This window comes from Chiloscyllium punctatum, chromosome 37 (genome assembly GCF_047496795.1).
Source record: "Chiloscyllium punctatum isolate Juve2018m chromosome 37, sChiPun1.3, whole genome shotgun sequence".
Classification (NCBI taxonomy): domain Eukaryota; kingdom Metazoa; phylum Chordata; class Chondrichthyes; order Orectolobiformes; family Hemiscylliidae; genus Chiloscyllium; species Chiloscyllium punctatum.
The window spans coordinates 39722158-39737322 of record NC_092775.1 but is presented as its reverse complement, the minus strand read 5'-3'; the positions used below and the strand labels follow the sequence as shown (position 1 = coordinate 39737322).

The window sequence follows — 15165 nt, the reverse complement described above, 5'->3', positions numbered from 1 at the left end:
TGGAGTGTCAGCTTGATTTTCTACTCAAGCTATGGAATGAGACTTGAAATGTTTTATAGAGAGCGAACTTATTCAATCCAGCAATCTTAATTACAACTGTTTGCATCAGAAAATATTCTAATGTTTTCTAATTACAATCACATTGTGGTTGTAATTAGAATGATGCATGAATATTTATACTTGCAATTCTCATGGGTTGCTGCTAAAATGATACCAATATTTGTGCATGAAATAAAAGTAATATTTTCTTCTCTTCCCTTTTCTACCCACCACCACTCCCAAAACAAATCTGTTGTTTAAAATCCCAGGTAATTTACTTTTAATCTTTTATTTCCTCTTGTTTCTCGTATTTGAAACTCTGGTTTGACTGCAAACAATTGAATAATCCTAAGTTCTGGTTTCTCAATCAGTTGTGTGAAAAGATTCAACTCTTGCAAATACTAAGAGCATTACCCAGTAAAATAAAATAAACCAAAACACTAAGTTTCTTCTTTTAAAAGTTAGTTGGCTTGAACAAATTTAAAATGTCTAATTCTAATGAGTAACATAAGAAATCCTAATACTTCTCACTTTCTCATTTCTCAAGAATACACGTTCAAGTCAGTGGATATATAGGACTGTTGAAGATGTTGATGAGATGATGAAAACAAAAGTCAACACAAATAGTGTTTACAGTATTTCCGATCTGTCAATGAATGACAAATTGTTAGATGTTCCAGCCAATCAAACAAAGCCATGTGATCATATCACTGAGAGCAAGCAGGAGACTGGTATGTTATGATTTAATTACAAATGGAACCTGTTTGCTTAAACCATATTTTTAAACAGAAATCTTGCATGTGTTCTCTGTTGATTTATTTTTGAAGATATCCAGCGCGCAAAGTTTAAAATTGATTTACATTGAACAATCCATGTAGAAGGCTCCAAATAATTTCTGTTCAATTTGCTTTAACCCAAGTAGGTTGAAGGGTTTTCTGGTTCCATTTAAGCAACTAGCTTCAAACAAATTAGAGTTCCATGTAAACATGGTCATGCCGTATGAGATTTGTGCATGAAACTTGTGAGCCTTATCAGATCAAAGTTCACCTGGCAACCATTGATATTTTCTGACCAGTATCTAGGAAATGTATTTCCACCAGAAAAGTGGACTTCACTAGTTTCCTCATTTCCCTCCCCCCATCTTACACCAGTTCCAAACTTCCAGCTCAGCACCATCCCAATGACTTGTCCTACCTGCCAATCTTCCTTCCCACCTATCCATTCCACCCTCCTCTCCGACCTATCACCTTCATCCCCAACTTCATCCTACTGTACTCTTGGCTACCTTCTCCCCAGCCTCGCCCACCTCCCATTTATCTCTCCAACCACTGATGCTGTCTGCCTATTCCAGATGAAGGGCTTTTGCCGGAAACATAAATTTTCCTGCTCCTCGGATGCTGCCTGACCTGCTGTGCTTTTCCAGCACCACTCTAATCTTGACTCTGATCTCCAGCATCTGCAGTCCTCACTTTTGCTCTAGGAAGTGTAAATGTATTGTGCACTGATCCATGAAAATTGAACAGGTCAAATACCTTGGTAATGGCTTTCATGTTCTGTCACCCTTCACAGCTACTGTGAAAAGGAAGATAGGGATACCACTTCTGTTTTCACTTATAAGCTGCATATCCTTTCTGTGGGAAATATGGTCATGCAATGCTTGCATGCAATGTCATCTCTCGCAGCTAACTGCAATTGGTGCAATATGTAAAATTAGCTGGGAAGGGAGGACTCCTTTTCAGCAGGTTTGGCTGACTGCCAATTTCAAGACTGTATGTAATTTCACAGTCAGCTGGCAGGTGACTGTCACTTGCAGGCCTGGGGGTTGATATTTGGCAACCTTACTATTGACACAGTTCCCTGGACATGTTATTTTGTCATTAGAGAATTATGAAGATAAGGAGAGAGATGGTGACCTCTGTCTTGGTACGGAGTGAAAAATGTTTATAAGATTTGTTTATTTAATGTAAGGCCATCTATTGGAGTTCTTGGGAGTTGAATCATCTACTTGACTTGCTATTTCCACTCAAATAAAAACCGAGTAATGCGAATGCTGGTGATCTGAAATAAAAGCAGGATACTGGAGAAAGCCAGCAGGTATTTTCCAAAGAAGAGTCATATTGGACTTGAAAGATTAACTGTGTTTTTCTCTTTACAAAGGCTGCAGGATCTGCTGAGTGCTTGCTGTTTTCATTGCAATGACCACTGTCAGTTTTGCATCCATACATGTAAAAATGTAAATCATGTTCATTTTCTAAATAGCCTGTTTTCCATCAAAATTCACTCTGTGTAATTAAAATATCATACAATTTTTTAACTTCAATAATTGCCATTCTTGATTTTTCTCTGAAGTTTTAGTGAACTAAAATTATTTTTACTTATTAAAATGTGAAATTTCTATGTAAGGAGTATGTGGGTGAAGATGGAATTATAGAAAGTGAAGAATTTGTTTTATGTTTTGCATTTTAGAATGTCCAAGCAATGTTTTCTTTAATTTTTTTTTGGTACTAAGTCCCTTACAAACTCCTCAGAGCACTATTTTTTTGAGAATGGACAATATACAGTTCACAAGTTATATTATGTTCAAAATTTCTCCAGACAAACTGGCTAAGTTGTGAATGGCCTTTTTTTTCATATCCAATACATTTGATGCTTGTCCACATCTTAGAGAAAACATTGATCCCAAGAATGACAATCAGTTAATTTTTTTTACATTAGGTCATTTCTTGTTTCGGCAAATGCCTGAGAGTTAATGCTCCAGGGCAATTAACTTTTTGGATCAGAGGCATCTTTTTTTTCTTGGATCATTTTAACTCTAACAATACAGGGCTGTCTAGATTTGCATTTAAAAAAATCCATGATAGCTAGCTTCCAAAATAAGGGCAGTTTGCTCTGGTTAATTCTGTAAATGTAATTACCTCCCTAAGCTTGAACAAGTTTCCAGTGAGGTAAGGGGAATTGCTTGTAAGAAAAGTCAAAGTCTGATTGCAGTTTGTAAATCTAACAAGTGAACAATCGAGCTTGTTTCAGGCTGTCAATCATTTAATGCATTAAAGATAATCCTTTATCAATCTTTGTAGATATGCAGCCGATCATTGATGGGGTGACCTCTCATGTCAACATGACTGTCGATAATGTGTATTTAGAGCATGGTGTTATCTATGAGTATGTCAGTACAGTTGGGATAAAATGTCACGTCAAGGAAAAAATGGTGGAGCCGAAGGGATGCTTCAATTTAACTGCAAAGGTATAGATTATTTAATTATATTTAAAGTATGATTTCTCATGTATGTTGTCAGAAATTTTATTTCCATTATCAGAAAACATCACTTTATAAATTGCAACAATGGCTTGTATCATAAAGATAACATACTAAGAAAGGATTTAAACTTCAGAGCCTCCACTTCAGGTTACTAACTATAGTAGCTTAACAAATCCAAGTAGGTCTACAAATCAAATTTCAGGGACCATCACCAAACTCTCAACACAATGCTGTTTGATTTAACTGATTTAGATTGAATACTAACTATCTTTGACATCCAAAGACTAACTTGGAATTATGAAAACTGAGGGTGGTTCAATTTTAAATTGTTATTAAAACAAGTGATTCTGTCTATAGTTGTGGTGCATTTTACTAAACCACTTAGTATATTTCTTTTAAATGCCTTCAAATTTAAAGTCAACATTTGTCATCACTAAGAGTTAATCCATGCTAAGGAAGGCCGAGTGGAAATGAATTAGCCACCTTTTTGGCTGAGAAAGTGGATTCTAGAAGGAATAAGCAAGACAGAAAATTGTGTAGCGCCAAGCTAAATCATTTCATAAAGACTTTACTTGGAACCCAAGCCAGAGAAGGGTGTGGAAATGTAGATGCTATGCTAAAGTGAAGGCAGTGTACTCTGTGAAAATGGCACAAAACCTTATTCGCTGCATTTATAAGGTGAACATCTTTAGGCAGGCAATTACAAAGAAAATAGGAGTAGATGTTGGCCATTCAGCCCATTGAGCCTTCTCCACTCTTCAATATAATTATGGTTGCTCATCAAATTCAGTAACCTATTGCTGCTTTCTCCCCAGTTCTTTGATACCTTAAGCCCTGTGAGCTACATCTAATTTCTTTTTAAAAATATTCAATATTATGCCCTCAACTGCTTTCTGTGACAGAGAATTTCATAGGCTCACCACTCTCTAGGTGAAGAAACTTCTTTTCATCTCAATCCTATGTTGCCAGTCTCCATCCCTAAATTGTAATTCCTGGTTCTGGACTCTCCAACATCCTTCTTTTGTTTGTCCTATCTAGTCCTGTCACAATTTTATAGATTTTTAGAGACTGTCCCCTCATTCTTAACTCCGGTGAATATAGTCTGAACTACTCCAGTCCCCCTTTATACATCAGTCCTGCCATCCCAGGAATCAGTCTGGCAGACATACACTACACTCATTTTATTAAAAATTACAATTAAAGATGTTGTCTGTTTGTACAGAGCATTGATGAATTATTCTGTTTCTGTCATGAGGGGAGTCTGAATGGTAGCAGTGTTGTCCCTTAATTATCGATGCAATTTCATTGAGCTACTCTTTGTTATTGCCTGAATCAAAGATCTTTCCACCTCTGATTTCTGCACCATGATCCTGCCCTCAACCCCCACCCCCAAATTCTACAAGTCCCTTTCCCACTTTTTGATTCAGCTTCTCTCAAGGTATTGCACCACAGCTGCTGATGCAAAGCCTAGCAGGAGGCTGGAAGAGCAGAGCAAGCAAGGAAGCATCAGGAGGTGGAGAAGTTGACATTTTGGGTATAACCTTTCTTCAGGAATCGCTCTGGAGAAGGATTATACCCAAGACATGGACTTCTCCACCTCCTTATGCTGCCTGGCTTGCTGTGTTCTTTGAGCCTCCTGCTTGTCTACTTTGGATTCCAGAAGTTGCAGTTTTGTTTTGTTTCTGATGCAAAACCATAAGCAAAGATACTTCATTGCATGAGGCCCAACCTTTAAAAGATAACGGCAGTAACATTGCAGACACCAGTTATCAAATCTCCTGAAACATGTCCAAAAAACATTGGCAACCCTCCTGGAATTTAGTATCACTAGCTTTTAGCTTGTGGTTTCCTTGTGTGAGGAAATGGATGAGTTTGATGGTCTTGCCAGATTGTTTTGTATTTGATGCAATTGCATGTATCCCATTGCTTTCATGTTTTGCCAGCCTAAATTATATTCCTGCTGACGGAGGTAGCTTTGATTGATAAGTAGGGAAATCCCATTTGTTTATTGGCAAAGAAGAACTCTACTATATGTCATATTTATAATGAAAACATATTCAAGAGCTTTTTTTCATTGTTTGAAATACCACCTTAACTGACGCTACTTATTTTGCTAGATTTTGGAAGCTTTAGCAGCAGATGACCGTCAGTTTGTAAAGAATTGCAGAGGACTGATATCGTCTAGAAATTCTCTCATTTTTAAGCCTCAATTGGAATTCAGCCATCTATGTGAGACCAAGCTTGATACCATTGGCCAGAGAATTTCCAACTATTTGAAGGTAGATATGACAAATTTGTTTGCTGAATTATAGAATCTGAGCAGAATCTGGGCGGCACGATGGCACAGTGGTTAGCACTGTTGCCTCACAGCGCCAGAGATCCGGGTTCAATTCCCGCCTCAGGCGACTAACTGTGTGGAGTTTGCACGTTCTCCCCGTGTCTGCGTGGGTTTCCTCCGGGTACTCCGGTTTCCTCCCACAGTCCAAAGATGTGCAGGTCAGGTGAATTGGCCATGCTAAATTGCCCGTAGTGTTAGGTAAGGGGTACATGTAGGGGTATGGGTGGGTTGCGCTTCGGCGGGGCGGTGTGGACTTGTTGGGCCGAAGGGCCTGTTTCCACACTGTAAGTAATCTAATCTAATCTAATCTAATCTAACATCTGAATAGGTGAAGTAGCACTTTCCGAAAGATTCTGCAATGGTGTACTCTTATCATTGTTCAGTGTGGTTAAATAACTTCTTGAATTCGTTCAAATTTTCCTTTAGTTTTCTTAGAGTTATTTTTGACTTTGGTTGGAGGTGTGTTCATTAACTTCTTTACAGTATTGATGCCTGGAGCTGAACTTGCCAACTTACAGCCGAGCTAATTTCTCATTCACTCTGAAAACTAAAAGGCTACACATTTATTGTAACACGATTTCTGTTTTCATTAAGTGAGGCTGCAAGATTTTCACCAATATTTGAGAGATTCCATTCTAATAGTGAGAGAAATGTTGCAATATGTTGAGATGAGAATTAGAATTAGGTTTTATTGTCGCATATATTCAAGTACAGGGATACAGGAGTATAGGGAAACGTTTACAATGTCACAATTCACGCCGCCACCTTAGGTACAAGGAATCTAGGTACAAAATCTTAGGTAAAAAGGAGAAAAATAAAGACCTAAATTAAAAGTTCAACATTATAGTTCTTGTCAGTATAAAGTAGAGAATAAGAGTTAAAGTTAAAAGTTCCAAATTACAAAGGTCCTTCTTTAGCCATGGTCCTGCAGATGTTCCATCCTCTGATTTCCCTACAAGGGCTCCATCTCTCCCATGCTCTGGTCTCCATCTCTCCCCTGCGCTGGGCTTCATCTGTCAATCCCCAGGCCTCCATGCTGCCCTCTCGCTGCCGATCACCATCCACGCTCAGCAGCTGCCTTGCCACAAGCTGCCAGAGTTCCACCTGGTGCCACTCCAGGCCCTGAGCTGTTTCTGCGAAACCACTGACCTCCAGAGTTCTAACCAAACACGCCAACCAGCTCATGGCTGACCACCCCATTCCCAGCTGTGACCCTCCAGTTGCTGCTGCCTCTGCCTCCACAACTGAGCTCCTTGCAGAAAAAAGTAAAGAAAAAGAAAAACGAAAGAAAACAACGAGAAAATAAGAAAGAAAAGCATTTGGAGTAAATGAGGTCTGGTTCAGGAGCCCTATTCTCCTGTCATATTGGAATAAGAAAAGTCTTTTGGTTGCCAACTGTAATGGCATTGTAAAAGCACTTTTGAAGTTAGCTGGGAAAATCTTCATAAATTCTTAAAAATACTGTTGCACAAGAGCAGTGGAATCTCTGTCCCCAATTAAATAAACTACATACTGCTGTATCCACTTAGTATCTAAAATATGATTTTCCATGGTTTCATTTTATGGAAGAAGGTTTATTCAAAAATAACCACTTTTATCAGACATAGCAGTAGAAGCAGATGCATATTTTCTTTCAAAATTAATTTTGAAAAATATTTGAAAGAACATGAAAGGTTTTGGGCAATGACGCAGGAATGGAATTTAGTGTCTCGGTCTTTGAAAGAGCTAGCACAGGCATTGCAGCTGAATGGTTAATCCCAGAAAACAACAAGTGCATCAACAAGCTCTATTCTGAACTGAAGGGAACTAAATTCATCATCATCAAAGTGCTGCCTGCACATACTCCCTGGCACCTGAAGATGAGCACACTGCTTATCTTTTGTTTAAATCTTTGATGTTGTAGAATCATATAGCGAATGTTCACAATGGTACCTTTTATTAAATTTCTTCTCTGTGGTTGTGTTTAGTTTGCCCAAGAGTTGAAAAATAAAGCATGGCCCTCCTTCAAGCAAGCTTCAACCAGTTTACACCCATTAAACAGCACGGACTTCTGTCCAAGCAACTGTCATATTAATGTCATTGAAGTATCCTGTCCAAAAAATACTACCTCTCTGGGAAGATCTTTCAGTATACGCTTTGGTCGAAAAAATTCTTTCCTCGGCCTGGAGCAGGATCAAGGTAATAGAAAATTATTATCTGAAAATTTCAGTTTATTTAATTCATGATTACAATACAATAAATTCCTGTTGAATGAATTGAATTAACAGAAAGTGAGGACTGCAGATGGTGGAGATCAGAGAGTGGTGCTGGAAAAGCACAGCAGGTCAGGCAGCAGCCGAGGAGCAGGCGAATCGACGTTTCGGGCATAGGCCCTTAATCAGGAATGAGGCTTGTGAGCTTGGAGGGCTGGGAGATAAATGGGAGGGAGGTGGGATTGGGGAAAGGTAGCTGGGAATGCATCGGTAGATGAAGGTTTGGGGAGAAGTTGATAGGTTGGAGAGGATAGATGGGAAAGACGATGGACAGGTCAAGAGGGGTATGCCGAGTTGGAGGCTTGGGACTGGGATAAGGTGGGAGAGGGGGAAATGAGGAAACTGGTGAAATCCACATTAATCCCGCGTGGTTGCAGGGTTAAAGGCGGAAGATGAGGGAACTTCCTCCAGGCATCGGGTGGTTAGTGTTTGGCGAAAGAGGAGGCCCAGGACCTGCATGTCCTTAGTGGAGTGGGAGGGGGAATTAGTGTTCATCCACGGGGCGGTGGAGTTGGTTAGTGCATGTTCTCTGAAACCATCTGCAAATTGGCATCCTGTCTCCCAATGTAGAGGAGACCACATAAGGTGCAACGGATACAGGAAATGACATTAGTGGAAGTAAAGGTCAATTCTGTCAGATGTGGAAGGATCCTTTTGGGCCTTGAACAGAGTTGGGGGGGTGGGGAGGTGTGGGCACAGGTTTTGCATTTCCTGCAGTGGCAGGGGAGGGTGCCAGGAATGGGGTGTGGGCTAGAGGGGGTCATGGAGGGAATGGTCTCTCCAGAACGCTGATAGGGATGGGGAGGGGAATATATTCCTAGTGGTGGGGTCTGTTTGAAGGTGGCAGAAGTGGCAGAGGATGATGTGATGTATATGGAGCTCGGTGGGGTGGAAGATTCTGTCCTTGTGGCGTTGGGAGGGATGGGGTTCAAGGGTGAAGGTGCGGGAAGTGGAGGAGATGTGCTGGAGAGCATCATCGACCATGTGGGAGGGGAAATTGTGGCCTTTGAAGAAGAAGGCCATCTGGGACTTTCTAAGATGGAATTGGTTATCCTGGGAACAGGTGAGGTGGAGGAATTGGGAATAAGGAATGGTGTTTTTACAGATAGCATGGGAGGAGGTGGAGTCCAGGTAGCTGTGAGAGTCTGTGGGTTTGTAGTAGATGTCTGTGGTTAGTCACTTGTTGGAGATGGAGCTGGAGGGGTCCTGGAAAGGGAGGGAGGTGTCTGAGATTGTCCAGGTGATTTTGAGGTCAGGGTGAAAGGTGTTAGTGAGTTTGATGAACTGATCAACCTCCTCATGGGAGCATGAGGTAGTGCTGATATAGTCATCGATGTAATGGAAGAAAAGGTGGGGGATGGTGCTAGTGTAGCTGTGGAAGATGGACTGTTCCACGTACCCAACAGAGGCAGGCATAGCTGGGGGTGCACGTGGGTGTCCCTGGCTACCCCTTTGGTTTGGGAGAAGTGGGAAGATTGGATGGAGAATTTAAGGGTGAGGACCAGTTTAGCCAATCGGGTGAGAGTGTCAGTGGATCCATCTGCAACCACACAGGATTAGTGAGGATTTCACCAGTTTCCACATTTCCCCTCCCCACCTAAACCCAGTCCCAAGCTTCCAACTTGGCACCGCCCTCTTAAACTGTCCATTGTCTTTCCCATCTATTTGCTCCACCCTCCTCTCCAGCCTATCACCTTCTCCCCCACCTTCATGTATCTATTACATTCCAAACTACCTACCCCCCCCTTATCTCAGCACCCTCGGCCCACTAGCCTCATTCCTAATAAAGGGCTTTTGCCCGAAACATTGATTCTCCTGCTCCTTGGATGCCCACTCCACCAAGGACATGCAGGTCCTGGGCCTCGGATGCCTGACCTGATGTGCTTTTCCAGCACCACACTCTCATCTGATATAATCCCTCACTTCATGGTTTTCCAGCAGGTGTCAATAGATAATGATCAGAAACAGATGATTTTTAGTTTCTTTGTGGCCAGTTTATGAGCAGACTGTGGAATGCATACTGTTTTTATTGCTAATGTTTAAATCAAATAGAGATTAATTCTGGTCCTTCTGGGTTTGTAACACTGAATAGCATGCAACTATTTTTGCATTGAGCCTCTGGAAGGATGCATCATTTGGCTTACAAACTTGTGCTACCTATCTCTTCTTTTGTCCAGCTCTACCTAGCCGTCTTTGACTTTAGAATAACTCCTTTGTTTTACTATACATGATAGATCAAGATGCCTTTATTATCCTGGAGCTATTGTCCTATACCCTTGTGTGCTCAATTTTAGCCTGTTTTATCCTTCTGGTTTGTTCCCTTGCCCAAATCCATTTTGCCTTTTTGTTTAGTACTTTGAAATGGCTCGTATCATCAAGATGTGATAAAAGTGCTCCAAGTTCACATTTCCCATTCAATTTGTATCATAGCTTGTGTGGTCTGCATTGTGCCAAATGTTACATTTTTAGTTACCTTTCAAACAACATTAAGTTTGAAAAGTATGGTTCTGGAAAAGCGCAGCAGGCCAGGCAGCATCCGAGGGGCAGGAGCGTTGATGTTTCGACTATGAGCTGTTCATCAGGAATGAGGGGGTGTCCCAAGGTGGTTGAGAGATAAATGGACGGGGCATGGTGGGTGAGCGGAAGGTAGCTGGGAATGTGATAGGTAGATGAATGTGGGGGGGAGTGTAGTAGTGATAGGTTGGAGAGGAGGGCAACTCCGCTAAGGACATGCAAGTCCTGGGCTACCTCCATAACCAAACTCGAGCCACCTGACGCATGGAGGACGAACACCTCATCTTCTGCCTTGGAACCCTCCAACCACATGGGATCAATATCGATTTCACCAGTTTCTTCACTTCCTGTCCCCCCCACCCTATCCCAGAAACAAACTTTCAACTCAGCACTGCCATCTTGAACTGTCCTACCTATCCGACTTCCTTCCCACCTATCCACTCCACCATCATTTCCAACCTATCACCATCACCCTTCACCTTCATTTACCTATCATATTCCCAGCTAACTACCTTCCCCCAAGACCCAACACCCCCCCACCCCCCCCCACCATTTACCTCTCATCCCTCCCCTTGGGCCAGCCCCTCATTCCTCATGAAGAGTTCATGCTCAAAACATCAACTCTCCTGCTCCTCAGTTGCTGCCTGACCAGCTGTGCTTTACCAGCAACACACCTTTCGACTCTGATCTCCAGCGTCTGCAGTCCTGTTTTCTCCTACATAAAATTAGATGTTGAGTACAGAATATGTTGAAAATATTGAATAGGTCAAATAACATCTAGAAGATAAAAGAGATTTTATTTTGATGACATTTCAACAGAACTGAATGAATTTAGATATGTGTCAGATTTACAACAATTACAGAAATTGAATGTGGCCCAGGGTAGCAAGCGAGGGAGTAACAATGTATGATGGCAGAAATCACCAGGGCAAGATGGATTGCCCTCTCGGATGTTCAAGGAAGCCAGGGAGGAAATAGTAGGTACTCCTAGGGATATTCTTCAAATATCTCTAAATGCAAGCGAAGTGATAGAGGACTGGAAGAATACAAATGTGGTCCCTTTGTTTAAAAAGGGTACAAAGGAAATTGGGAAACAATTATAGGTCAGATAGCCTTATTTCAATTGTGGGCAAATTGTTCGAATCAAACCTGATTCTGAGAGATCAGATAAACTGTTACTTCGAAAGACATGGGTTCATCAGTATTGGCTTTAATGTAAGGTCATGCCTAACAAATTTGATTGAATTATTTGAGGAAGTGTCAAGGACGATTGATGAGAGTAATGCAATGGATGTTGTCTGCAGAGATTTTTGTAAGGCATTTGATGAGGTCCCACATAACAGACTGATCAACAAAGTAAATGCCCATGGGATAGAGGTAATGTGTCAAATTGGATCCAAGCTTGGTATAGCAACAGGATCAAAATGTTTGATAGCTGCCTCTGAATAGAAAGCTGTTTCAAGTGGTGTTCTGCAGGGTCAGTGTTGGGACCCCTGCTGTTTGTGTTATACATTGACGATTTGGACTTGAACATGGCGGGCACAATTGGGAAATTTGCAGAAACAAGAATTGGCCCTGTACTGGATATGCAGAAGAGAGCTGTAAGCTCTGAAATGATATAAATGCGTTGGTGGAGTGGATAGGAAAGTGGCAGATAGAGTTCAACTCTGATAAGTGTGAGGTGATGCATTTAGGGAGTCAAACAGTAAAAGGGAATACACAATAAACAGGAATGTACTGGGAGGGGTAGATGAAGTGAGAGATCTTGGCATGCAAATGCATAGATCTGTAATGTTAGCGGTACAGATGTTGTAAGGAAGGCATATGGAATGCTGTCCTTCATTGGAAGAGGTATAGAGGCAGACATCAGTGAGGCCACAACTGGAGTATTGTATGCAATTCTGGTCACCATATTACAGGAAGGATGTGATTGCTCTAGAGAGAGTGCAGAGAAGATTTATCAGAATGTTACCGGGGCTGGAGAATTGTACCTACGAGGAGAGATTGAAGAGATTGAGGTTGTTTTGCTTGGAACAGAGAAAGTTGAGGGGTGACATGATTTCAGGTATATAAGATCATGAGGGGGAGAGATAAACAAGAAGAACCTGTTTCCCTTAGCAGTGAGTTCAAAAACCAGGGATCATAGATTTAAGCCAACTGTCAGAAAGATTAGAAGGGATGAGAGGAAAGACCTTTTCATGTAGTGGGTGGTGAGTGTTTGAAACTCATTGCCTAAGTTGGTGATGGAGACTGTGACCCTGAGTGCTTTTAAGAAGTACCTGGATCTTCACCTTCATTGCTGTCAACTGCAGGGCTATGGGCCATGTGCAGGAAAATGGGATTAGAAATGGCATCTTTGGGTCAGCATGAGCAAGACAGGCTGAATGGTCCCTTTCTGTGCTGTATCATTTATTTAATGTTTTATTGTCAGTCCCTGATGTCTGCAGGAAATGAGAGCAATGGTAATGACCTGACATTATTGCACTGTGTTATCAGAAGGTTGTAAAGCACTGAGTCAAAATACAATGTGCTATTCCTTGAGTTTTATTGAAACAGGTTGAGACCAGAGTGGGATGGGCAATCAAAATGGCAAGATGGATTGCCCTCTCGGATGTTCAAGGAAGCCAGGGAGGAAATAGTAGGTACTCCTAGGGATATTCTTCAAATATCTCTAAATGCAAGCGAAGTGATAGAGGACTGGAAGAATACAAATGTGGTCCCTTTATTTAAAAAGGGTACAAAGGAAATTGGGAAACAATTATAGGTCAGATAGCCTTATTTCAATTGTGGGCTGTAACAGTAAGCTCAACAGTAAGCTGTGAATCACTCTTGTGGAATGACTAGAGATGTACAATAATACAGTTCTCTTGCTTGTGTTTTATCTTCTCAATGTAGATGCGACTGCATTTTGAGTAGGAAATGTTTTATCCAAAATCAAAAACTGTTTTCCTTGGAGGTGATAAAAATGTGATATATTATGAGCGATTTTATATCTGAAATTGATAGATTTTTTGCTAGATACGAATGTAGATTGATAAGAGCCAAAATAATGAGTAGAGTTAAAATACAGATCAGCCATGATATAATGAATGGTGGACCAGGCTCACAATTCAATAGTCTACTTCTCCTTGGTTATGTTTATGGTATTATAATTGGACCTTCAGCTTGTAGGTTACAAACTTCCAACAGAAGGTAAGCTTTATACTCCGATATTGCAGCAAAACCGTATGCTTAATTGTTGAATAAATCTTGATGAATGGGAAAAAATTAGTCATCCTCAGCTTGTTAATTGTCCATGTGTTAGAAATGAAAATGGACTTGGAAACACTTCTTGGAAATGGAAGATAGGTTTTTTTTAAAGATCAAATTTTATGGAAAATATGATTTCAAGTAAATCTTTGTTAGAGGAAAATATGATCTTTTTGAGTTTTTTTCTTTTTACTGGCTATTTTTATTGAACATGATCTTGAATAATAGCTAAAAGACCACTCAAAGCCAAATCATGTGCAATAACATCATTAAACTTATACATGTTATTAAACATTGGATATGATTAGATGCTGTTTTTCTTTCAGAAGCATTTCCCTACTCTTGCAACCTGGAGTTAATTATCAAAAGTTGAAAATTGAATGATTCTGAACAGAACCAGCCTATCCAGGCATAAATGTATTGTTATTGTCGATGTCAGACAATTAATTGGACCAGTTCTGGTTAGAGGTGCAAGAAATTCAAACATATCCATCAGTTAAGAGACCTGCAGTTAGGGTTCTGGTTGTTGGTTCCAGCTGTTACATTTTCTGTTGGAGGGAAAACACAGAAGTTCTGATGGCAAGTTCACAAAACCTTGTAAACATACTTGGGACTACCCACGAGCTTGCTACTTGTTCCCTTCATGCATTATAATCCCAATTTAGCCAGCAGGCAAAAATCTGGCAGATGGAGTACAATGAGGGAAAATATGAAGTTGTTCTCTTTACTAAGGAGAATACAGAAAGACAATTATTTTAACAGAGAATGACTGCCAAATTCCAAGGAGCAGAAAGATTTCCATTTTCTGGCTCTGATGTGGAGGAGCTTGTGCTGGACTGGGGTGCACAAAGTCAAAACTCGCACGACACCAGGTTATAGTCCAACAGTCCAAATAAACCTGTGGGACTATAACCTGGTATTGTTGATTTTTGACTGTATTCTGGCTCATGCATCACAACAAGTTTAGCATGGAGGTACAATGCCTAATTTTGAAGACTCGTGGGGATTTTGCCCTTTATTATGAGAGGAATTGAACATAAATGAAGGGATGTTATGCTTCAGATAGAGAGACATGAGCGAGTCTGTATCTCAAATACAGTACTGTGTGCAGTTTTGGTCTCCTGATAGTAGGCAGTTCAGAAGAAGTTTACTAGATTGATATCTGGAATGAGTGAATCATCTTATGAGCAAACATTAGACTGGGTGGACATATTTCCACTGGTGTATAGAAGAGTGAGGGCTGATTTGACTGAAGTCTGTGATCTTAACGGTCTTGACAAGGTAAATCTGGAAAAAAAATCTTTCTTTTCATAAGTCAGTCCAGAATTAGGTTTTAAAATTAACGATCACCCTTTCAGAATGGAGCTGAGAATTTTATTTCTTGGAAAGTTGACCGATTTACAAACTCCTGACCTCAAAAGGCAGTGAAACTGGCTCTCTGAATGTTTTTTTTAAAAAAGTAGCTAAATTCTTATCAGGCAGGGTAAGCAAGGACTGTGGGCCAGGCCGAAATG

At 40.7% G+C, this 15165-nt stretch overlaps 1 protein-coding gene across 1 annotated transcript in view; it reads left to right on the top strand.

The window, feature by feature from the left end:
- The window catches only part of prex1 (phosphatidylinositol-3,4,5-trisphosphate-dependent Rac exchange factor 1), a 230505-nt gene that overhangs the window by 159723 nt on the left and 55617 nt on the right, over positions 1–15165 (top strand). Inside the window, exons 21-24 of the mRNA XM_072556629.1 lie at positions 587–770; positions 3117–3283; positions 5416–5577; positions 7604–7814. Of these exons, the coding sequence (XP_072412730.1) occupies positions 587–770; positions 3117–3283; positions 5416–5577; positions 7604–7814 (724 nt within the window). The remainder of the gene's footprint in view (positions 1–586; positions 771–3116; positions 3284–5415; positions 5578–7603; positions 7815–15165) is intronic.